General features: G+C 45.6%; 1 protein-coding gene across 2 annotated transcripts in view; it reads left to right on the top strand.

The window, feature by feature from the left end:
• Nucleotides 1-24,418, top strand: part of CSMD2 (CUB and Sushi multiple domains 2) — a 604,641-nt gene that overhangs the window by 397,297 nt on the left and 182,926 nt on the right. For both annotated transcript variants that reach the window (XM_087446344.1, XM_087446345.1), the window contains exons 20-24: nt 3,657-3,872; nt 5,260-5,448; nt 11,118-11,287; nt 21,040-21,196; nt 22,971-23,162. In XM_087446344.1, the coding sequence (XP_087302470.1) occupies nt 3,657-3,872; nt 5,260-5,448; nt 11,118-11,287; nt 21,040-21,196; nt 22,971-23,162 (924 nt within the window). The remainder of the gene's footprint in view (nt 1-3,656; nt 3,873-5,259; nt 5,449-11,117; nt 11,288-21,039; nt 21,197-22,970; nt 23,163-24,418) is intronic.

Raw genomic sequence — 24,418 nt, forward strand, 5'->3', positions numbered from 1 at the left:
AGAGGGGAAGGGGGTGGGGAGAGGGCGAAAGGGGTAAAGAGGCACATGTGTATGCTGACAGATGGAAACTAGACCTTTGGTGGAGAATACCATGTAGTCTATACAGAAGGTGAAATATAATGATATACACCTGAAATGTATACAGTGTTATAAATCAGTGCTACCTCAATTAAAAAAAAAAAGCATCTGAGGTTAACAGACGTATTAGGCTGCTGACTCTGATTACTCCCTAACAGGCAGAAGGAGAACTCAAAACTCTGGGAAATTCAGAATTGTTCAGCTTGCCATACGCTGAGCCCAAGGGAACAGCCAATTCAGGAGTCCAGAGAATGTGCCCTTGCTGAGACCCAGCACTGACATCTTTTATAAAACCCACAAGTCTGCCTGGGAGTGAGATGAGCAGGGCAAGAGGACACCTGCTATGTGCAGGCACCGTGCTGTGTGCTCTGCACGTGCTAGCCCAATTGTTCCTCACTTCCAGGACGAAATGCCACCTGTGAGGGAGATACCATCATTCACATCTCAGAGATGGGGAAACTCTCACATAGGCTGTGCTGAGCAACCTTGGCCCAGACCCTTCAGCTGGTAGATGGGCTTTTGACCCAGCTCTGTCTCCCTCCAAAGCCCTCGGCTTCCCCCTGCTCTTTCTGCTCTGGCGTGGTGTTGGTGTCCTTCGTATGATTCCACGTGGTTCACTCCAGTGAAATATTCGTTTGTGTGTGCATCTGTCACACGAAATCTGGATTCAGACTCCAACACGAGGCCTCTCTATTTCTGTGACAATGTCTTCATTTTCTTACAATGGCCAAAAGAGCCCCAAGCAATCGGCACAGCTGGGAAACCCAGGGGGTTCATCTCCGTTGTTTACTCATCCTTAGAATGCCAGCCAAATGTTTACTCCTTTGGAGAGCTGTATTTACATGCTAGAAGAATAGAGTGCAAAGCATCGTGCTTAGTCACCTTCATTTCCGCCCGTTACTGTGTCTGACCCACTCTTCAGCCAACCCCGTGTTCCAGCTAGGAGGGAAAGGACGTACATTCCACCCAGCTTGTTCCCAAGCTCTGTAGATGGAGAACCGTTGTCTCGTTTGCAGACGTGTGTGTGTGTCAGGAGTACAGGATACATGCACACGTACCCGTGAGTCCCTAAGCACGCTCACAACCCCTCATGGCAAGGATTGTGACCCCTGTGAAGCCTTCCCAACCCTCGAGTCATAGTTGCCCACTCTTCTGGTGTGCCCCTACTCTGGATTCTCACTATCTGTGTGTCTGTCTCCTCCACTAACCTGGGCGATCTTTCTCAGTGCTTAGGATTGTTTCTTTGAGCAAATAGGTAAATGGATGCATCTCAGTTGCCTGGGCACAGGACGCTGACAAGCTGCATCCCTGGTCCCATCACTTCTTCTGTTCCACCAACCCCCACCCATAGCATCCAAATACACCTGAATCACCAGCTTCTATCAACAGAGAGGCAAGAGTATGAAAACAGCTAAAATGCTTTAGCACTAAGAGCTTGGATCCAACCATCATCTATCAAAAACGTGTCAGTAATTATCTAGAGAAGTGTTTCTCAACTTTTATGTGCCCATTGGGGCTCTTGTTAGCATGCAGATTGTGATTCAGAAGGTCTGCAGTGGAGGCCAAGATTCTGCATTTCTAACAAGCTCCCAGGTGATGCCCATGCTGCTCATCCGTGGCAGGTGGGTCCAGCCCTCCTAGTCGACCCAAGTTCCTTCCCTCGCAATCCACAGCGTATATTCCCGTGGGCACACCCACTTGTGGGTGGACGTGCATTTACACGTATGTCCACCCAAACACAACTGCCATCCGGACAAGTTCAAGAGTTGCTTTGGATGTTAAGATCCGGCCACTCCACACCTTTCTCACCACCTGCCCCACTCACCACCTGGCCACTCTTACTACCTGCTCTCTCCCTGCAGTGTGAGAAGCAGCTCATGGAGCAGTTTCTTGCACAGCGTCTGGATCCCAGCTCTACCACCCACTGGCTGGGGGACCTTGGACAAGTGCCTTGATCTCTGTGCATCTCAGTTTCCTCGGGTGTACAGCGGAGATGAGAGTAATTGTACCCACGTCATGGGGTTATTGGCAGGATTAAACGCCCTTTCATATCTTCCCTTCCAATTGATAGGTGCCGAGTACAGAGCAACTAAACACGTAGGACAGTGACACACACACATTTAGTCCTCAAAATGTTAATGCATATTATGTTTTTATTTAGTGCCCTGAACCCCTTCCCCTTCAGTGGAGCGCTGCTCCCTTTTTCCACCTCTCTGGTGGCGCCCATCCGGCTCCCCCAGCTCCTCCTTCCCGCTCTCTCCTGCTTAATGCCTCTCCTCCCCAGGCTTCCCTCCTGCCCCTTCTCTGACTCTCACCCTCTCCTCCAGCACTCCATGCTTGTGGCTTCCAATAGCACCTCTTTGCTGGCGGCTCCCAGATCTACCTCTGCGGTCCGAACTTAATCCTCAACTCTAACTCTACACTCCCAGTTGCCCACTAGCGATCACTGCTTGGATGCTGCAAACACAGGGCGTTCAAAGCTCAGTCCATTACCCTTCCACCACCTGTGCCTCTTCCTCCTATATGTCCTACCCCTGGTCACAAAAGACTTCGCTGCCGTTCAGGTCAAGATGCTCCCAGTCATCCTTTCATTTCCCCTTTGCATCATTGCCTCTGCCTCTGTCTACTCTCCCTCCCTCAGGTCTCTCTCGCCCTGAGGTCTCTCCCTCCCTGAGGTCTCGTATCTGCTTCCTGCTCTTGCGCCCTCTGCCAGCCCCCATCCTCTCTCGTCCAGTGCATGGTCACCGTTGTTCTAACAGTTCTCTCTGCCTCCTCTCTCTCCACTTCATCCTCACAGCCACCAACATCTTGCTAGATCTGATATCTGATCCACTCTGGGTAGGATGGCTTCTCATTGCCTCCAGAAAGATGTCCGTCTTAGCCCAGCCTACTTTTCCAGCCTCTGTTCCAGATGTTTCCTGCTGAGTGTGTCCAGCCATACCGTACGGCCCCCGAAGCCGTGGAATCTGTAGCACCTCTGTCCCTTTACACACGCTGTCCCCTGCCTGGGATGCCCTTTCCCCTCCCACCTGGTTAATTCTCATGCGTCCTTTTAAGACCCAAATCGAATGCGCACCCTTTAGTGAGGCCATCCCACACTCCCCTCTTCCTGCTGCAGACTGCTTCCATTCTGCCCCACGGCACTCTGATCGCGTTCGCTCTAGCATTCATCACTCTGTGCTGTAGCTCTTTGTTTCATGTCTTGTATATCCCCTTGCACCTACCTAGCCCTGGATCCTAGCCCGTAAGGAGCACTCAACAAATACACAAATGCTTGTAGAATGAATGAATAAATGAGTGAAAGAAAGGCTATGAAGCATTCCCCTAGAACTAGCCATAAATCTCCCTTTCAAATTTTGACAATTGTAAAGTGGTGTCCTCCTCCCTGACCGGACCTGTGGGCAGTGGCGTGTTCCGGTTCATTCAGGCTCGCCCATGCATACTCATCAATGCATGCTTGTGCTTCTGCACACCCATAGACATTTACCAAGTGGAAATGTTTGTACAGATCTCATCTTGCAGCCGGGCTGCTTCAGCCTTCTCACCGTCGTCACCCTGTTCCTCTGGTCTCTTGGCAGGTGTGTTCTTTACTTTCCACACCTTCCACCTGGAGAGTGGCCATGACTACCTCCTCATCACCGAGAACGGCAGCTTCGCCCAGCCCCTGAGGCAGCTGACCGGCTCGCGGTTGCCGGCCCCCATCAGCGCTGGACTCTATGGCAACTTCACCGCCCAGGTCCGCTTCGTTTCCGATTTCTCCATGTCCTATGAAGGATTCAACATCACCTTCTCAGGTAAAGCACGTGAGAGTCCTTCGAGGGAAGAAACCGCAAAGCGTTCTGTCTCGCTCTTTGCTGCCAGTCTCTGGTCTTCCTAGCAGATGGATATTGATCCACTCTCCAGTCTTTGGGAGAGTGACCTCACTGCTGCAGCAAAAGATACTTGGGTTAGACACAAGGATGAACTTAACTATAATGGGCTTGGAAGGAGTTAGTAGGTTTGTTGGGGCATCTCTTTCTCTTAAGCTGTTTAGGATTCACTGCAAACGTGACCTACCCAACTGGTTGAACTAGAGGACCACACAGAAGTCCCTTCCTGCCCTAGTTATTCCAGATTCTTCTCTTGATTCCACTTCCACTATTTCACGACTCCAGCAATTTAAAAAAAGAAGAGGGTTTGAAATTATCATATCAGAGTGTTTCAGTCTCGTTTGGGGGCTTCTTCATCAATACTAATTTAGCAGTAATAGAGATTTATCTCTGTGTTTAGGAATCCTAAAAAGAAAGCTCTTTAATTTGCTATTCAGGGAGAAAAGAGGACCCTTCTCTCCTCTAGGGCTGAGTCCCCCCCACAGCCCTCCTATCCCATTGTCCCCAGGGTCCCCCCGCTCAGCCAAGAGCAGAGATATCAGATGGATCCCCCAGGATGGGCAAGAGATATCTGGCCTCTAGGAACTGGGACACAGCCCAGCTCAGCCCCATGCTGTCCCTCCAGCAGAAGCCACCTGCCATGTGCCTGGGCTGGCCTGGCCAATGGGACACATCCAGCTGGGGTGCCTCATCCCCTCTGAGAGAGACGCTCCTTCTCCTCACCACACAGAGCCCTGGGGGACCTTGTCCAGTGAGGGATAGTCACTTCTGTGCTATCACTGGAGGTACCAGGCAGGTCCCTGGCCATAAATGCCACCCCGTCATGCTTGCCATCTGCCTCGAGTGCCGGCATTACCAAGACATTTGGATTCTTTTTCCCAATGTATGTTGCCCTCTAGAAACAGGCTGATTGAGTTAATCTGGTTCGGTGCGTAGGGAGAGAGAGGCAGGAGAGTCTGCGAGCCCTAAGGCTCCGGGTTAATGTGGAGATGAAGGGACGGATGAGGGAAGGGTCAAGTCATGAGGAACCTCGTAAACACTCCCAGGAAGCACATCTCCAGAAAGGCTGTGCCCCTCTCCCACTGCTCGCAGCAGGGAGCCATTCAGACCCCCAAAGCACAGCGTGGCCCATTCCTCACCTCACTGCCTCTGTTCCTCTCGGGCTCTCTCTTCTTTTCTCTTTGCCTTCAGTGGATCAGTGTGTGTGTGTTCTGTCCCTCCGTTCATCTTTATCTCTGACTTTTTTCTCCCTGATGTGTCTGTGCATTCGCATCCTCTGTCTCTGACTCCGGCTCTCCTGCTGCCCTTCCAGAATATGACTTGGAGCCCTGCGAGGAGCCCGAGGTCCCAGCCTACAGCATCCGGAAGGGCTTGCAGTTCGGTGTAGGGGACACCTTGACCTTCTCCTGCTTCCCCGGGTACCGTCTGGAGGGCACGGCCCGCATCACGTGCCTGGGGGGCAGACGGCGCCTGTGGAGTTCGCCTCTGCCAAGGTGTGTTGGTAGGTGGTCACGTGCTTTCATTTTGCTTCACTAACGGGGTGGGCCAGACTTAGTCAATTGGTGTGAGGTAGTGGACCCCACGGGCCAAGTGGCCAGCAGGCCTGGGTTGAAGGAGACCTGCCTTAGCACACACTCACCTGCAGTGGGACCTTGGCTGGGTGGCCTAACACCCTCCCGCTCCAGCCTCCTTATCTGTACAATAGGGATGGCAATACCTGCTTCACGAGCTGTTCTATAGCCTGAATTGACTTTCGCAAAGTGGATCCACAGTAGGCACTCAAATGAAATTGACTTCCATACTTTTACCTCCCACACTTAACACACATTCCCATGGCTTAAAAATGCCTCTTGCAGAGAAATCGGTTGGGGTGGGGGGGCACCGAGTGGACCTATAGGAAGAAGGTGTGACCTTTGCCCATGGAGAGTCCCAATATGGTAGATGAGAGGAGTGATTTTACTAGTCCAATGAGGGTGCTAGCTTTTGAGAATCCCAAGAAAGACTTCATTCATTCAGCTAAGGAGGGGAGAGGGAAGCAAGAGTTGTGTTCATTTACGGAGCACCATTGATGTCAGGCACACTTCTAGGTGCTGGGGATACAAAGGTGAACAAAGCAGAGGAAGTGTCCCCACTCGTGGGCTGACATTCAAGCTGGGGGAGATAGGCTGTAAACACATAGATATGTATCGTGTCAGGCAGTTTTGAGGGTTACAGAGAAAGATTAAGCCAAGCTTAAATTTTCAAGCTTAGAAAGTGCTAGAGGTAGAGTTGCTCTTTTATAAAGAATGGTCAGGAAAGGCTTCTCTGATGAGGTGACGTTTTAGCAGAGATCTGAAGGAATTCAAGGAGCTAATCACTCAGACATCTGGGAAAGAGGAAAGGCCCTGAGCTGTGAGGATGCTCAGTGTTTGAGGAACAGCTCCGAGACCGGGCTGGAGCCAGCGGCAGGGAGCAACATAGATGGAGAGATAGCTGTGGGCGTTGGAAGCAGGAGCCCTCTGACCCAAGGCTCTGCCTGCCTCCTTGCCAGAGCTCTAAAGAAGGCTGCTCAGAGCTCCAGGCCGGGAGGGTGGAGAGAAGGAGAGTGACATCCCAGGGAGCAGGGCTAACTGCTGGCTGTCCCTCGTTTAAAAGCTTCATGACTCTGCTTGCTCAATACTTGCAATGCAGGGCCAGATGAAAGCCAGGTAGGATTCGTGGAGTCCGTACCATGCTCGCTGTTAGCCATGGAACTCGTCCTTAAAGTGAAATAACACATAGAACTCCAATATACCAAACATAAAAGGTGCGCTGCACCCACTGAAATTGGGGCCCGTGTCTTGAGGTCGGCCTTGCCTGAGTCAACTCCATGGAGCCCTGGGGCTCTGCAGAGGATGGTTGTCAGCAGGCTGGCTGGGTTCGGGCTGCACAGTCACACCGGCCCGAGATCGGGTCTCTGCTATGCCACTTATCAACTGTTAGATCTTGGGGGGTGCCCCCAAACCCCCTCAGCCCCAGCTTCCTCATTTGTAAAACCAAGATAATATCCAACTCACAAGCTTTATTCTCGACTAGATGACATCATTTACATAAACCATGAGGCGCCATATAATTATCGTGATTTTGCCAATAGCTCTTTTACTGTTGTTTATCGATAACCAATGACCTTTTACAATCTCAGGGAGGAAACACTAAGACAAATAGATGCAGAATTCCATTTTTTGACAAGTTAAATAATCCCAAAGTTTATCCTTTTTCCTGTAACCATCACCCAGTGCATCCACCCACCCTAACCTGGTACACATTCAGACACACATTTAACTCCCCCTGTGTAGGGTTAATTTCTTTCTGGCTGCTAACAGCTCTTTTCTTCTCTGGGAAAATGTCGTCAGCCAGGTGGTTCTGGGGGAAATTTTTCTTGAATGGGATCATCCAGGACCACAGATGCACACACTCCTCAGGCTCTTGCCTCATTGATCTCATTACATAAACTCATTCTTTAATTTATTATTCCAATTACTATTTGTTCATGACACCTCACAATATTTTCATTATTATATTTGTCTTCGGTTTCGTATGTTATTAATAACGCACGGCAATTATAATCACATGTAATTACCACCAGCCCTGCAACAGAGCCTCGGGCTGGAGGTGCCATGGGAATGCCCACCCAGGGGATGCTCCCATTTGCCACATGCACTGTAGGTGTAGATTGGATGACTTAGCCCACACAGTGTTACCAGGAACATTCCCAGCTGAGGAGGAGATGAACAGCCCTAGGCTCTAATTCATGGTGTGATGGGGTGACACAGCCCCTGACTGCAGAGGCCCCCGAATTTGATGTGGAAAAGACAGCCCTGACCCCAGAGGACCCAGTCTGCAGCAGGAGACATGGCTTTGTCATTGGGAGCCCCAGTGTGATGGAGAAGACCTGACCCTCTGCCTCCAGTGCCCCAGACTGAAGGATGAGACGCAGCCCCTGCCCTTAATGAGACCTCTTCACATGGGGACGACAGAAGTCACAGATGCCTGAATCAGCAGCAGCACTTTCCTGTGCAGATGACTGTTGGTTTCTCTGGAGCATTTATTTGTTTCCACTTATTCTTGTGTTTGGCTTTTCGGTGCATCTGCTCACCTCCCCTGTTCCTTTGGAAACTCTCCCAGAAGCAAGCTCCTTGTCCCTCTACCCTCCTCTTCCCTCCCTGGTGACAAAGGCCCTGGCAGGGGGTCAGGACCTGGTGATTCAGCGAGGACTGGCCCCATCGGAAGCTGTCAGCCCCATTTCCCTCCTCATCAAGGTGTTGGGCATGTGGGAAAGGGGAGAGGGTCATTCTGGGGCAGAGGTGGGCATATGGCTCTTGTGCAGGAAACCAGGGGCAGGCAGGGGTCCAATAATAAGCCAAAGCCCAAGTTTAAGGGAAGCCAACTTTTGGGAACTAAGCAGAGGGCAAGAGGCATCAGGGACAGTGAGGGTGCTGTGCGTGTCAGACAGCTAATGCAGGCTTCCCAAGAAGCTTCTCGGGCTGTCTGCCACTCCCAGAGAATGGGCAGTTAGGGCTCCAGATGGAAGCAGGTAAGCCACATAGATGGATGGGGAGAGAAAGGAGGAATAACACTTGTTGAGGGCCTACTGTGTGCTAACCATTCCCCGTGTGTTTACCTATTTTATCATAAAATCTCAAACATTTATTCTTTATAGTCTTATATGGAGGCTGTTCTTGTCCAAATGAAGGCAGATGAAGAGACTGAGGTTCAGAGTCTAAAGCCATATTCATCCCACTGCATCACATGCCCCTCTCTAGCTGGAAAGAAATGGTGTGTGATCCCAGAGATAATGGAGAGCTGCTTCAGAGGGCTGCCCAAGTGATGTGACTGAGTAATAAATGTCTAAATGTGCACAGTGCTCAGCACCCCATCCCCAAATTCCCACTCTCGTCTGAGGGCACCCAGAAAATATGCACACTTTAGAAAGATATCTACCTAAATTATCAGCAGCCACCAGGATGCCTGTCTACCGCTATTCCTTTCGATTTATGCCCCAGCTCAGCACATTCATTATGCACATCTGGACGCTTTGCAAACAGGCTGAGTTTAAAGCACTGCAAAGTTATATTTCTCCTCCAGGACAAATGATGGCTGTCTTGGTCAGTTCGGGCTGCTACCAGAAAATGCCACAGACTGGTGGCTTAAACAACAAGCATTTATTTCTCAGGGTTCTGGAGGCTGGAAAGTCCAAGATCAAGGTGGAGGCAGGTTCAGTGTCTGGTGAGGACCCTTTTGCTGGTTTGTGGATGGCAGCCTTCTTGCTGTATCCTCACACGGCAGAGAGATTGGAGGCCCTGGTCAATTCCTCTGCTTGTAAGGGCACTAATCTCATCGTGAGGGGTCTACCCACATGACCTCGTCTAAACCTAACTACCTCCCAAGGCTCTTCCTCCAAATCCATCACATCAGGGATTAGGGCTTCAACATATGAATTTGGGGTGGGGTCCCAAGCATTCAGTCCATAGTAATGGCTTATGTAAAGTCCTAGGAAACTGAAGCTGGTCCTGAACTGGAAAGAACCCAGGAGTAGAGCCTGTTGAAAAAGTAGGGACTTGGTGGTGGGACATGCAAAGGTTCTCTTGTCTTGGGGACAAGAGAACACACAGGGGTATAACTCAGCCCACAAGAGGCTCAGCTCTGAGTGTTCCTGGATCACATGCTCCATCTACATCGCCTTGGCCTACTATGCTCCAGGCTCGGATAATTAGTGTTGACTGTGTGGTCAAATCCATGGCCCATTGGTTGACCTCAGGGTCCTTCCAGCCAATGACTGTACCTAGAATAGAGGCATTGAGGGACAATTTGGGGAAAGCAGATTTGCTACCATCAACTTCAAAGATTCAAGACATGCTCCAGACTCCCCATATGTCCAGGCAAATAATGGACCTGCCATCTGGACTTGTATTTACATTCTCCCAGAACTGAATTATTTTTAGGACTGTACATCTTCTGAGGTCAGTGTCCTCCATACTCATTCCCTCATTCATTTGGCAAATATTTATATTGCAGACAATCTGGGCTAAGCCTTGGAAATTCACAGATTCTTTAAGCATGACCCAAGCCCTCAAGGAACTCACAGTGTAGGTGGAGGCTGCAGGCAAGTAACAAGCAATCAGGGTGCAATATGGTAGATGCTCAGATACAGAGAAGCCCAGGGAGAGGCTTCACAATTCTTAAAGACCCTAGAGAGCCAGCCGCAGGGTTCTGCAGTGCACACCCTCCCACTGAGTTACTTCCCCTTTCACCTGCTGATGGCTGCCATACCCAGGCACTGAGTGGGTGCTGGGGATAGAGAAATATGATCAAGCCCTAAAGGATCCACAGTGCAGTAGAGGAGATAGAATTGTCAACAAATAAGTCAGTAAAATGTGATAACTGCTATAAATAAAGGTATAGGAACAATGGGGAAAGAATGACTAATTCTGGAGGAGGAGAAACAGATTTTGAGAGGAGGGTGTGAATTCCTTAGCTGTTGAATGAAACAGGGTTTCAATGGGTCTATGCTAAAACTTCCTCCAGAGCCTCAGAGACCCTAAATTCCAGGACCAAGAGGGTTGAGTTCTCAGCCCCCTCCTCTGTGCAAATTGAGAGACTTGATCTAAATTGCTAAGTACCAGGCTCTTTATCTTTAAAACAGAGATGATAATTGTGCCAAGCTTATGGGATTAGTCGTTGTGACTAATGACCGAAATGATCCTCATAAAGCTTAGAAAACACTAGCAAATATTGCTATCCTCTGATACTGAAAGGCTTCATCTCTCTTTACTCGGCTGCCCCCATCCTCCCCTGACATCCTCCTTGGTCATTTCTGTTGCTATGATACTATATGAACAGGTGTGGGGAACGGCTGCTTCATAACACTGTGACAGGAAAGGGCGCCTGGTGGGTTCGTTTCTATTTCTGCAGGAGGGAGACAGACAAACAGAAAAAGAGATAAAGAAACCAGGCAGAACTACTGGTGGACAGGTGTTAAAAAAAGACTTTGATAAGCAGTCCTGTAGACAGGCAGACAAAAGATAAACAGGCCTTTCGGCAGATAGAGAGGCAAACAACTTGCCATCTTTGTAAGGATCTCCAGTGCTGTGAGTAGTTTTCTGGATGTAGCTGGTGGGGGTTAATCTGTGATTATTGTGATTTTCTTTCCAGCTGAGTGTGGGAATTCAGTCACGGGCACTCAGGGCACGTTGCTGTCCCCCAACTTCCCTGTGAACTACAGTAACAACCACGAATGCATCTACTCCATCCAGACCCAGCCAGGGAAGGGCATTCAGCTGAAAGCCAGGGCATTTGAACTGTCTGAAGGAGATGTCCTCAAGGTAAAACTGATAGATTTCATAACGTATGTATGTTGCAGGCCTCAAGAGTGTGGTCAGCACTCACTCATTTGTCTCTGTGTGAATGACTCAATCTTCTTTCTTCCCTCTGAGTCCCAGGATGTTGTCCTCACTCATCTGGGAGAAAGTGAGAACCTGAAAGAGAAGGGTATGTGATAGAGACAGAGATTGGATTGGTGGTTACCAGAGGGGAAGTGGGGAGGGAGGAGGGCGAAAGGGATAATTCGGGACATGTGTGTGGTGATGGGTTGTAGTTAGTATTTGGGTGGTGAACATGATGTAAGCTATGCAGAAATAGAAGTATAATGATGTACACCTGAAATTTATACTATGTTATAAACCAATGTTACTGCAATAAACAAAAAATTTAAATAAATAAATAAATAAATAAATAAAGAGAAGGGTATGTGAGTGTCTAAGAATGTGGCTTTAGAGTCTGCCTAGGAGCTGACTGCTCTCAAATACGTATGTGAGTGAGTATGGGTTGACTGCATAATAAATAATAATAATAAATTCAGTTGGAGTGGCCAGTGGGTCAGGTTTTCCATTGTGAACTCTGACTATCAACTTGGATAATGAAGAGCTCATAGAATGTGTGCGTGTGTGCATTTGTGTAGATATGTGTGGATGTAGATATTTTATATGTACATTTCCACATGTGTGTGAATCTGTATCTATATATTTATGTGGTTTGGAGGATCTGTGTCTGTGCATACACTTGTCTCAGTGTATTTTGTGTGTGTGCACTTGTATATGTTTTGAGTGTATGTTTCAGTAGACTAGTAGGCTGTTTCAGTAGCTTCAGTGCACCGTGGTGATGGCGTCTGTGTGGCAGCAGAGTTAAAGATATACGTAAGAGACAGAAGTGATAGGACTTGGCTTATAGAAAGGGCAATAGAGAGGGACACTGAGCATGTGTATTGCTTGTATTTCTTTGTGTGTGTGATTAAGTGTGTATCTCTGATAACGTGTGATATGTGCATATGGTGTAATCAAAGGGTTGACTCTGGGGAATTTATCAAAGAGCTGCCTTATTAAAATGGATTATAAGGAAAATCTCACACAGAATATGTCCACTTCCATCCTAGGCCAAGAAAATATTTTAGCATATTCTAATGTAGTTTTAGTCCCTGTAGTCAGAGAAGTCTTGACGTTACAAAAAGTTGAAACAAGAGGTCACTTCTCTGGAAAATCCACAGAGAAACCATTAAATGATCTCCTCTCATTAGGATTCCGTCTAGATGTGATGAGTGTCGTGTGCTTTTTGTGCACAGATGGTTCTCCTGGCCCGCCCCCTGGCACATGTGTTCTCGGGGGTATGTGTGTGTGTTTGGAAGGCATTTCTCACTCTTATCTAATTACCCTTGAACCTAAGAGGATGTACCCATGAGATGACCCGCTGGGGCTGGGTGTGCCTGACATGGAACAGAATATGGCACAGTGGCCCCGTGGGTTTGGGGCCCTATCATTGGCTTCTTAAGCTCTACTTTTTAACCCCTGAGCTCCCCACACACAGAAAAACAGTGTGTATCTCCCTATAATGGAGCAGTAGACAAGGACTTTATACTTTCCAAAGGCCATGTCTTTAGCCACCTCCCTTGACCTCACTTCTCTCCATCCATTTGTTCATCATCAACAGCAGAGCCTCGGAGGATGCAACTGGGGACAGCAGGGCCAGGATGACGTCCTCTCCTTAGTGCTGCTTAGATGAAGGCTGTTGTTAACCACGTAGAAAAAGGCATTTTTGAGGCATAACTTGTAATTTTCAGCTTTGCAGGGAGTGTGAGCAGCGGTTCTGTGCGTGTGGCCTGGCAGGACCAGCAGAAGGCCTGCTTGGTGGCTGGAGGCCACGTGGAGCGTGGCCGGTGCCCGAGCTTCCTCACTAGGGTGGTACAGATTCAGAGTGGTACCAGGATGTGGTCAGCAGGTGCGCACCCCCCTGCACCGTCACGGTTCTGCCTCAGGATCAGCTCAGCAGCTTAATAGGGCAGAAGAGAGACTTTGTGAGGCACTCGGGGGAAGAAGGGAGGGACATGGGGCAGAAAACCCAGCTCAGAGGTCAGGGAGGTCTCGTGCAGGATGCAGGACCCCAGGGAATCCTGGGGAGGGGGGAGAGGGGATGAATTCCCGTGTTTCTTAGTGGGGGGACCTTCCCAGACTTCAGGCTTTATCTCTGCAGCCACCTGCCCAGCTGGCCCTGCCACTAGCCTTCTCATATTGGGCTCAGCCTTCTTACTGAAGAGCCTCTTCCTCCTGTTCAGCCTGTGTAGTGTCCTCCGCAGAGAGTTGGGCTGAGGCTCTGACCGGGCTGAAAGGCCGTCCATGGGACCCTGTGACCGCCAGAACTTCTATAGAATGGGGGGTACCATGTAGCCCCCTCCTGTTCTAACTCTTCTCAGAGCCTTGCCCCACTGAGGGAGAACCTGGGACATGAATAGATACAGAACTGTTTCAGAACTAAAAGAAACTCACAGTTATAGTTTCCCAAATAGGATTCAGAACTGCCTTGCAACCACTGTGAGCTGCAGCGGTACGGCTGTGTAAGCCTGTCACTCTGGTCTACCTCCACACAAGTGTGAGCGGGAGGAGCCCAGAGCACCACTCACCTCCTCGAACATCTTGCCTTTGCCCTGGTATAACCAGCCCATCTGCCAGAACCCTGGCGTATTCCTAATCCCGAGGACTTTCCTGTCCCTCCAAAGAAGTCCCAGTGCACACCTGAACTCCCGACCAAGGAAGCCTGTCACCTCCTCCACAACTTCGTTACTTCCCAAGATACAATATTTCATGCATCTGACCAACCCCCCAAACCTTCTCTACAGTCTTGTATTTCTGACCCGTGAAATGACTAACTCGCATTTGTGACCCCGGATCTCTTCCCTACTTTAATAACTGAAAATTTCTTAAACCTCATCCCCACATATACTCCAGCTTATCTCCCAGGACCACTGATTCCTTTTATTTTGGCCCCTGACATCAGCAAGACAGGGAGGGCCTTTCCGTGCAGTAGCGTGGAAAGACAACTTCCAGTGCAAGGTGGCAAATGAAGCTCATGTGTGTAACTGCATCCTCGACAGGTTCCCACTGAAATGACTAAAGGGACATAAAAACTGGGAATGTGGTCTCAGCACTGGAAATTAGTGAAGGGTGACTTTCACATACACCTTAAAGGAATTTCTGTCAAATAGAATTCCCAAAAAGAGGTTTAGACTGAGAGAGAGCCCAGTCAAACTACAATTCACACAAGTGAGGTGAAGTCCTGCCTGTGGGTTAAGTGCCAGAAACCTTAAGGAGAAATACGTCTAAGACCACCTAGCTCAGAGCAGCAGGGCCTGGAGCCAGGGAGATGGATGGGACCATTGGCTTGAGCCAGATCTTAGGCCTACTAGCTCCTCTGGAAGTGCACTAGGTCTCAGAGACCAAACAGATCCACAACTCCCTCTCGACGTGACACTCTGGCTTTTGTTTGGCTTTTGTTGGCAAGCCAGGTAAAGCAGGGCAATGCCATGGCTAGTGCCTAGCAAGAGTGGTCAGGCTCATTAGAGAAGAGGCTGCCACAATCTCACACACGCACAGTCACACTCGCACTCACACTTTTTCACATACACACACCCTCTCTGTCTCTGTCTCTGTCTCTGTCTCTCGCGCACTCCCTCTAGCCCCAGGAGCAGGAGAAGCTCCTGCCGTGGCCCCTTCTGGCTTAGCTCTTCTGCCCCTCCTTATAGAAAACTGGGCATTTCCATGCTCCCTTCTTATTCTCCCTCTGCCATTGTGTGGCAACAGGAAAATTAACTGGATATGCGTAAATATTCAGTAGATCAGAAGAAGGGGAGCTGTCTGAGGAGTCAGAGCTAATTGCCCCTCTGTAAGCAACAAAGAAAAAAAAAAATAGCTTAGGGCCAGCCCTGTGGTTTAGCGGTTAAGTGCGTGTGTTCCGCTGCTGGCGGCCCAGGTTTGGATCCCGGGCGCACACCGACGCACCGCTTCTCCAGCCATGTTGAGGCTGGGTCCCACATACAGCAACTAGAAGGATGTGCAACTATGACATACAACTATCTACTGGGGCTTTGGGGGTAAAAAATAATAATAATAAATAAATAAAATAGCTTAAGCTCCTAATATGTATTCTTAACAGGATTTGAGAGAATATTATATTTATGGCATGAAAATAGGCAATAATGAAAACAGAGCAATCTGAGATGAGGAAAGATTGAATAGAGATGAAAGACATGATCAACCAATTAAAAAATGGAATGGAGGCAATGAATGGAAGGTGGTAAACTACAGAAAAATGAAATCAGCTTATTACAAGACAAATTTGAGAACTTCTCTCGCATCTCATAAGGAAATGAAAAAGGAGATCCTTTTATATTAATAAAATGTAAAATCAATCCACAGTAAAACTTTATGTGCCAAATAACATAGCATGAATAAATTAAATAAAAACTGCTAGAAATGTAAAAAATTTTAATAAAGTTACAATCGTCATGGAAGATTTTAATATACCTCTGTTAGTGTCTGACATATAACCTAGGTTGAAAATAAATAAGGATTTAGGTAGCTTGAACAATGTAACAGAATAAATCCAAAGAAAGTAGGAGAAAGATACTTTTAAAGATAAAGGCAAAAATGACTGAAAAAAGAAAACTAAGAAACAATAGCAATTATCAACAAAACCAACTGGTTCTTTGAAAAACAACTAATAAAATAGACAAACTTGGAAGGACTAATCAAGGAATAAAGTCACAAATATATAAATTTAGGAATGAAAAAAGGAATATAGTCATCTATAGGTAAGGTAGAGATCATGAAAATAATAAGAAAATATTTAGGAACAACTGTCAGCCAAGAAATTTGAAAGCTTAGATGAAATGGAAATTTGTATAGATAAAAAGTACCAACATAAAGAAAAAATAAAAATCTGAATAAACCAATAACCATTGAAAAAATTAGAATTCCTCCATATCCTCTCTCAAAGGCCCCAGGCCTAGACTATTTTACAGGTAAATTCACAAAACTTCAAAGAATAATTAATCCCTATAATAACCAAACTGTCTCAGAAAAGAGAAACATTAAGATCCATCTCCCAACTCATTTCATTTAAATGAGGCATTTGGAAACATTGATATCAAAGTGAAGAAGGGCAGTACGAGAACAGAAATGATTAGGCCAGTCTCATTTATGAACATAGATCTGAAAATTCTAAATACAATATCACACTGAATCTAGCTGTGTATTAAAACAAAAATGGGGGCCGGCCCAGTGGCGCAAGTGGTTAAGTGCGTGCGCTCTGCTGCGGTGGCCCGGGGTTCAGCGGTTCGGATCCTGGGCATGCACCAACGCACTGCTTGGCAAGCCATGCTGTGGTGGCGTCCCATATAAAGTGGAGGAAGATGGGCACGGATGTTAGCCCAGGGCCAATCTTCCTCAGCAAAAAAAAAAAAAAAAAGAGGAGGATCGGCAGATGTTAGCACAGGGCTGATCTCCTCACAAAAAAATAAATAAATAAATAAAACAAAAATGGCCAAGTGGGATTGATTCCAGGAATGTGAGGATGTGTCAACATTAGAAAAGCTCAGAATGTTATTTATTGGGCAAACCATACGGAATTGCCATTTTTGTAGGTCAAAAACTGGTCTATTATTGGCAATTTCACATGGTTCAACCTAATAGCCTATAAACAGATTTGAAGAGAAAAATACATGATCCTGTAATACGCTCCAATACATCATGTGATGAAATTCAGTATTCTTTCATGATTTTTAACAATATCTCATAAAACTGTAATAGAACTTTCTTAATCTGATAAAGAGTTTCTACCAACACCTATAGCAAACGTTATCCTTAATGATAACTTCCTACGGATTCCCAGTAGTCAGGAGCAAGACCAGTAGCTCTACCATAACCGATAGTATTCAACATTATAATTCAAGCCAATACAATTATACCAAAAAAAAAAAGAAACTATAAAAATTAGCAAGGAATATATAAAATTGTCTCTTCTATTTAGAAAATACAAAAGAATCAACTGATAAACTATCAGAACCAATAAGACAATTCAACAAAGCCCCTGTTGTTTCTACAACCAATTAAAACATAATCAGGAAAAAAAAAATCTCATTCATAAGAGAAACAAAAGCTATAAGAGACCCAGGAATAAGCCTAACAAAAATGTGCATAATCTTTACCGAGAAAATTATAAATCTTTATTTTGAAAGACAAAAGCTAAAATAAATGCAAGGAGGTTTCATGTTCATGGATGAACAAAGGACACGAACAACAGTTCACAGAGGAGGAAAGTAGAATTGTTGAGAACCATACGGAAAGACACTCCACCTCAGTGATAGTTAGGGACATCTAAATTAAAACAAGACACCATTTCACAGCCATCAAATTGGAAAAAAATTAGAATGCCTGAAAATACCAGTATTGGCGAAGATATAAAGCAATGATAACTGCCATCTGTTGTTAGTGAGAGATTAAATTGGTATTCCTCTTCGGAGAGCAATCTGTCAATTTCTAACGAAGTTGAAGCTGTGCCTTCCCTGCACCTAGCTTCTCCCCTCTAGATGTATGCCCTAGAGAAACTCAGACACGTGTGCAAGCAGACGTGCAGGGATGTTCATAGGAATGTTCACATTGTTTGTAACTGTGTGTAAAAACCTATCTTCATTGTGAAGCCAGCCATCTTGCTGAGCTGTATTATTAGATGTAATGGTATACATATATCAAAACATCAAGTTGTACACCTTAAATATATACAATTTTTATTTGTCAGTTATACCTCAATAAATCTGAAAAAAATAAAAAACATCTAATAGAGAAAAAAGAAAGAAGGTTAGATGCAATGGATGTGCATAGATTTTCTTGTGTTTCTCAGGGAGATATTCCCATCACCTGTACTTAATGATGAACTGGACCATCAAAGCAATTTTTTTTATAGACAAGCAATCCTGTTAGGACATAAATGTATACAATGGCCCAATTCCCAATAGCAATCGAAAATATAAAAGTATTCAGGAATAAATACAGAATTTTACTGAGAGACATAAAAGACAACTTGATTAAATGGAACCAGATGCCATGTATATGGATAGGAAGATTTAGTATCATATAGATGTATTTTTTCTCTAATCACTTCATACATTTAATGTTAATCAGTCAGAATTACATGAGTTGTTTTGGGTGTTTTTTTTGGAGAGGGAATTATTGTTGTTTTTAAATAGAGAAAATTCTTTTTGAGTTTATCTAGAAGAATACATATGGGAGATTTGTTTTTTAAGTTAAGAGGAGACAAATGAAGAAGGACTTGCCCTACTAAGTATTTAAATATATTATAAAGCTATAGTAATTAAAACAGTATGGATCATGCACAGGAATAGACAAACAGATTAATGCAATAGAATAGAAAGTTGACAAACAAAACCAAATTTATGTAACTATATACATGATAAAGGTAGATTTAAAATTGGTAGTGGATGGAATATTTACAAATAGAGTTTGGTTAAACGGCTAATCAACCAGGGATAAAAGGTAATATTTTATCTTGTATCATATGCCAAAATAAATTTCAGGTGGACTAAAGGGCAGACGTACTAGAAGAAAACATTGGTTTATATATTGCTCATACATTTATTGAGTGCCTCTTATGTGGACAATGATGTGTGAATAATTATACTGTGTGTTGAGTTAATTTCATGATGAAAATTCCTACAGCTATTTAAATGCTCTTGGGGAAAAAATGCTTAATGATTTGAAAAATATGCACATTATATTAAGTTAAACAGCAGGTTACCATATAGTATCTATAGTTTGATCTAGTTCTTATTAAAAAAATAAAGAAATATATATAAGGAAAGGTATGCATAGAACAAAGCCTAGAAAGTCACCAAAATGCTATGAGTGCTGAAAGTTGCTTTTACTTTCTTTGTGCTTTTCTGTTTTACAAGTTTTCTGCAATGAATATTTTATCGTATTGAACATTTTTGTTCTTAATGAAGTAGGATGAATTATGCCTTGAAATTAAGGAAAAAATCCTGTTCCCATTATATTTTTATTAATTAACAACAATTCCTTAACACCATCATATATCCGGCGAGTGTTCAAGTTTCCAGTTATCTCATAAATGTCATAATATTTTTTAAATTTACAGTTTATTTGAATTAGGATTCAAATAAAGTCCACACATTGGATTAGTTGCCTCATGTGATTTTTAATCTATTAGTTTCTGCCTCCATTTCTTTTTTTTCCCCCAACTTGTAATTTATTTTTTGAGTAAATCAGGTCTTTTGTCCAGTGGAATTTTTCACATTCTGGATTTTGCTGACCACGTTCCAAGACTATCATTTCAAACGTTCCTCTGTCCTCTATATTTCCTGTAATTTAGAAGTTGGATCCAGTGGCTTGATTTGACTCAGGTTTGATTTTTTTTTTCCCCCCAGCAAAATGACTCCATAGGTAGCAATGTGTCTTCTATCAGAAAGTACATGATATCTGGTTGTCTCTCTTATTGTGATGTTAGCAAGTGGTGATGATTAATGCCTTGATCAATTAATTCCAATATATGTTTCAATGGGTAAAAATATTTTTATAACAATTCGGATGCAGCAGTGGGCTGAACTCTTTGAACTGGTGTCATCTCTATGTCTGTTGGAACTCTGGAGTTTTCTCAGTCCATCGGTGAAGCAAAGCAATTGCACATCAGATCTGGAAACAGACTTGAGGCTCCCAGGGGCCTAAACGAATCTCTGTAATATACAGCACTGTTAGCTTGAAGGATGGCTTCTTTTAGAAAGCTTTGCTTCATAAATAGTAAGATGGAAATATTGTTCCAATTTGCTGGCAGCTGGCACCACATCCTGTGACATGCACAAATATTCATCACCCACCCATAGATCCCGTCTTTGATATTTACCAAAGCACCAGGGGGTCCTTCACTCAATCACAACTTCTGTTGTTATTTGTACAATTATCTGGAAAGGAGCAGCAACCTCAAAACCTGGGGAGCCAGTTCATTATTCTGAGGATTGCTATCTTTGCTGGTGCTCAGAAGTTCAGGGAACAGATGGGAGTCAGGGAAGCCAGATGCATACACAATCCCACCCCTGGCAAGCCCAGCAGGCCCTCTCTGGAGCCCCCATTTTAGGAGGGAAGGGGCAGAGGCTGAGCTTGGGGTAGGGAAAGGGACCACGACACATGACATACTGGTCATTTTAACTCTGTCCTGCCTGGATCCCAGGGGTGGTGTCCAGCAGAGTGGTAGAGACTGAGGCCACTGTCACAGTGGGGTGGGGGCAGGGAGGAGGACGGTTGTCTCACCTCTGGGACGGACAGGATTGAAGGTTTAGTGATGTGGAGATGTCGAATGCTTTCAGCCTGCCTGTCTGCAGAAACAGATGGCTTGGGCAGTCGGGCAGCCCCAACCTGGCCTCCCCAGGCTGCTGAAGGGTAAACTGGTGCCATATGGGGTTTGAAGGAACAAGAGCAGGTCTGCATTGGAACGGTTAGAACAGCAACCAGTTCCTAGAGACTGATTCACACTGAGATGGGCTGAGCACCAGAAGTGGCACCAAGTGGAGATCGTCAGTTGCTAGCTCCACTCTGCCGTCTTCCTTGCGTCTGATGACTCACTGCCCTCTAACCGTTTTTGTTGGTGCTAAGCTGTGGGGTGAAAAGCTGTTGTTCAAAACAAGGCCATGCTGACGACACTGGGTTGGGATGTCTCCTGTGTCCAGGTCTATGATGGCAACAACAACTCCGCCCGTTTGCTGGGGGTGTTCAGCCACTCTGAGATGATGGGGGTGACTTTGAACAGCACATCGAGCAGTCTGTGGCTTGATTTCATCACTGATGCTGAGAACACCAGCAAGGGCTTTGAGCTGCAGTTTTCCAGTAAGTCTTTCTTGCATCTAAGTGGACGAGAAGTCAGGCTTTCCCTGGTTCCACAGACAGGGAGGTTGGGCTCAGGCCATCATCCGTCACCTAGTGGGTTTTCTTATCTCTAGCTGGCTCAGGCTTAGCTGGTTGTTTCCTCTAAGACGTTGTGCCTGTGATTCGGATAAGCTGCCACTTGGCATACAACTCTCTGGTTTAAACTAGTGGTTAACTGAGTTGAGAGTCACAGCATATCTTTTACTCACTAATACTTTAAAAATAATCAGCGTTGAGCCTTTTAATTAAAGCAGCCAAAGATAGCCTTTCCTACTCATGGCATTTATAAAACAGTGTTCATCTACAGCCAGATGTAAAAAAATGCAAACCCTCGTGTATAATTATGTTCTTTTTTTACTACTCCCTAAAGAGTTGAGTCTTTTTTCTTGATTTTAACATTTTCCTTTACTCCTGGGATTTTGAAAATGGAAAGCACCCAGGTTAGTACACAGCCCTAGAGTACTTGGGATTACATCACCATAGTTTGGCTTCACAGCCATTTTATTCATTTATTTTAGCTTCTACTTGCTGAGGAGATACAAAGAAATGTACTTTTTTATAGACTATTTTAAAATCCAGTGAGTTTCCATCAACTGATGAATGGATAAACAAAATATGTTACGTCTGTCCATACAATGGAATATTATTTGACCATAAAAAAGGATGGAGTTCTGATACGCGCTACAATATGGATGAAACTTGAAAACATGCTAAGTGAAAGAGGCCCATTACAAAAGGCCATGTATTGTGTCATCCATTTATATTAACTTTCCAGAACAGACAAATCCATAGAGACAGAAAGAAAACTGGTGGTTGCCGAGGGCTGAGGGAATTGGGTTAAAATGTGTATAGGGCTTCTTTCTGAGACGGTGAAAATGTCCTAAAGTTGATTATGATGATAGTTGCACAACTCTGTGAATATATTAAAAGACATTGAATTGTACACTTTAGATGGGTGAGTGCTTAGTATGTGAATTATTCTCTCAATAAGGCTGTTAGTAAAAACAAATCCAATGAGCCTATTCAAAATTCCTCTTGCCTGGGCTCCAGGCTGTCCAGGGTTTTGTGCCTGTTACAGCAGGCAGATCAGTGGAAGAGGATTAAACAGAGTCACATTCAAATTCCATTTCCATCATCTGAGATTGTGTGACTTTGGAACAATTTATTTAACCTTCCCAAGTCAATGTGCTGTGTTGTAAAAGGCAGATAATTATACCTCCCTATAAGACTCCTATGAATAACAAATGAGAGAGAACTTGTGGAGCACCATGTAGTGGGAGCTCTGTATAAGCCCTGCAGATGTGTCCTTCTCCAGCCTTTTTCAATAGAGTGTATTTAAGCAGGACATAATTGAGCTTTGAAACATACATTTGAAGTGACTTTTCCATATTACACTATCCCATCAGAATGTCTCAGTGAGCAAAATGGAAAGAGCAGCTCCCGCTAGCAAAATGCTATGGGGTCAAATAAAGAAATAGAAAACCCAGACCCTATGCCTGAAAACTATTAACAGCTGTCCTGGGAGAAATAACAAATCATTTACATAGAGCAACAGGGGAACAAATACTCTGTAATGCACCCTCACCTGAGCACAGCAATATGGCAGCCGTCAAGCGCTGAGGCCATCAGAACCTAGAGGCACATGCAGGGGCAGCTTCCTCAAGAAAACAGGCTTTGAGGGAGTGTGGTTTCTGCCACAAAGTCTTGCTCACCCTATCTCGTCTCTCTTTACCAGGTTTTGAACTCATCAAATGTGAAGACCCGGGAACCCCCCAATTTGGCTACAAGGTTCATGATGGAGGCCATTTTGCAGGGAGCTCAGTGTCCTTCAGCTGTGATCCTGGATACAGCCTGCGAGGCAGTGAGGAGCTGCTGTGTCTGAGTGGAGAGCGCAGGACCTGGGACCGGCCTCTCCCCACTTGTGTCGGTAGGAGGCCTCTTGCTCTTCAAGTGACCCCTCAGGTGTCCCCTAGCCCCAAGCTCCCAGCTCTGGTCTCATTAAGGGTCTCAGTGTCCCTTTGGACACCACGCTCCGGGGCCCTGGGGACATCGCACTGTACTGAATCCTCCTGTTCATGGGAATCATCACTCGCCTGCCCCACCCTTCTCCATTTCCTCACTTTCACACCTCATTACACCCCGACAACAGCGCAGTCAGGCGGGTGGCTTGCCATTGTCACACATTTAGCAAGTGGGACCAGAACCAAGTTGTGCCCTCAGAATTGTAATGCTGGCAACAGAGAAGAGGTAGGAGAGTCAATCAGAAAGGAAGAGGAGGAGCTTTTGCCTGGATTCCAGGGGTTCCTGCAACACCAAGACTCAAACAAGTCTCCAGCTCACTCTGGGCCTCAGTTTCCCTGTAGGCAAAATGGGGCTCCTTTTTCTGGGGAATGTTGAAAGAAAGAATAAGATAATGAGCTAGCTTCTGTCTCATTCGGAAGAAAGAATATAATAATGAACTAGTATCTTCTTAAGCCTGTTGTGCTTCCAGAATGTCAGCAGAGGCTCTCTGGGAGCTTCATCCATGTGTCACAGGACAAGAGAAGTCTGGTCCAAGGCAGAGTGTGAAATAGACAAAACCTGTCATTCTGTCCAGCCTTTTCATCTCTCACCACCCACCTCACTGCAGGTATTACCCTCCCTGCTGAATAGGATTCACACCACACTGCTTTATCCCGCTTCCCCATCGCCAAACACCAGGCCTTTCCCTCTCTCCATCCCTTTCCCGGTGCCTCATAACCTCAACATGTCTGTGCAGCACTGGCTAATCTTAATAAGAACAAAATATCCACTGGGAAAACTTTTAAGTACCTACCAAGCACCACATGCCAGAATTGGTGCAGCTGCATGTTTGGGTAAGTGCAGAGGCAGAGAAATAAAAAAAGAAAGAATAAAGTGTTTTCTCTGCCTTTGGGGAGCCCATGCCCTAGCAAGGAGAATAGACACATAAACAGATCATTATAATACAAGATAAGCACTGTAAAGAGAGTTGTGTGCAAAGTGTTGGAGGATATGAGAAAGTTTTGCATAGGAGGTGATATTTCAATTGAGACTTGAGAGGATGGGTAAGAATTCACTAACAGGAGGGGTGGGGTGAGGAAGTGGACATTCTAGCCTGAGCAGTGCGAGGGCTGATGGTGTGAACCAGCATTGTGGGAAGCAGTAATGGCCAGTGTGTCTCTT

Source organism: Ceratotherium simum, chromosome 22 (assembly GCF_057802395.1).
Source record: "Ceratotherium simum simum isolate JZ-2026a chromosome 22, ASM5780239v1, whole genome shotgun sequence".
Taxonomy (NCBI): domain Eukaryota; kingdom Metazoa; phylum Chordata; class Mammalia; order Perissodactyla; family Rhinocerotidae; genus Ceratotherium; species Ceratotherium simum.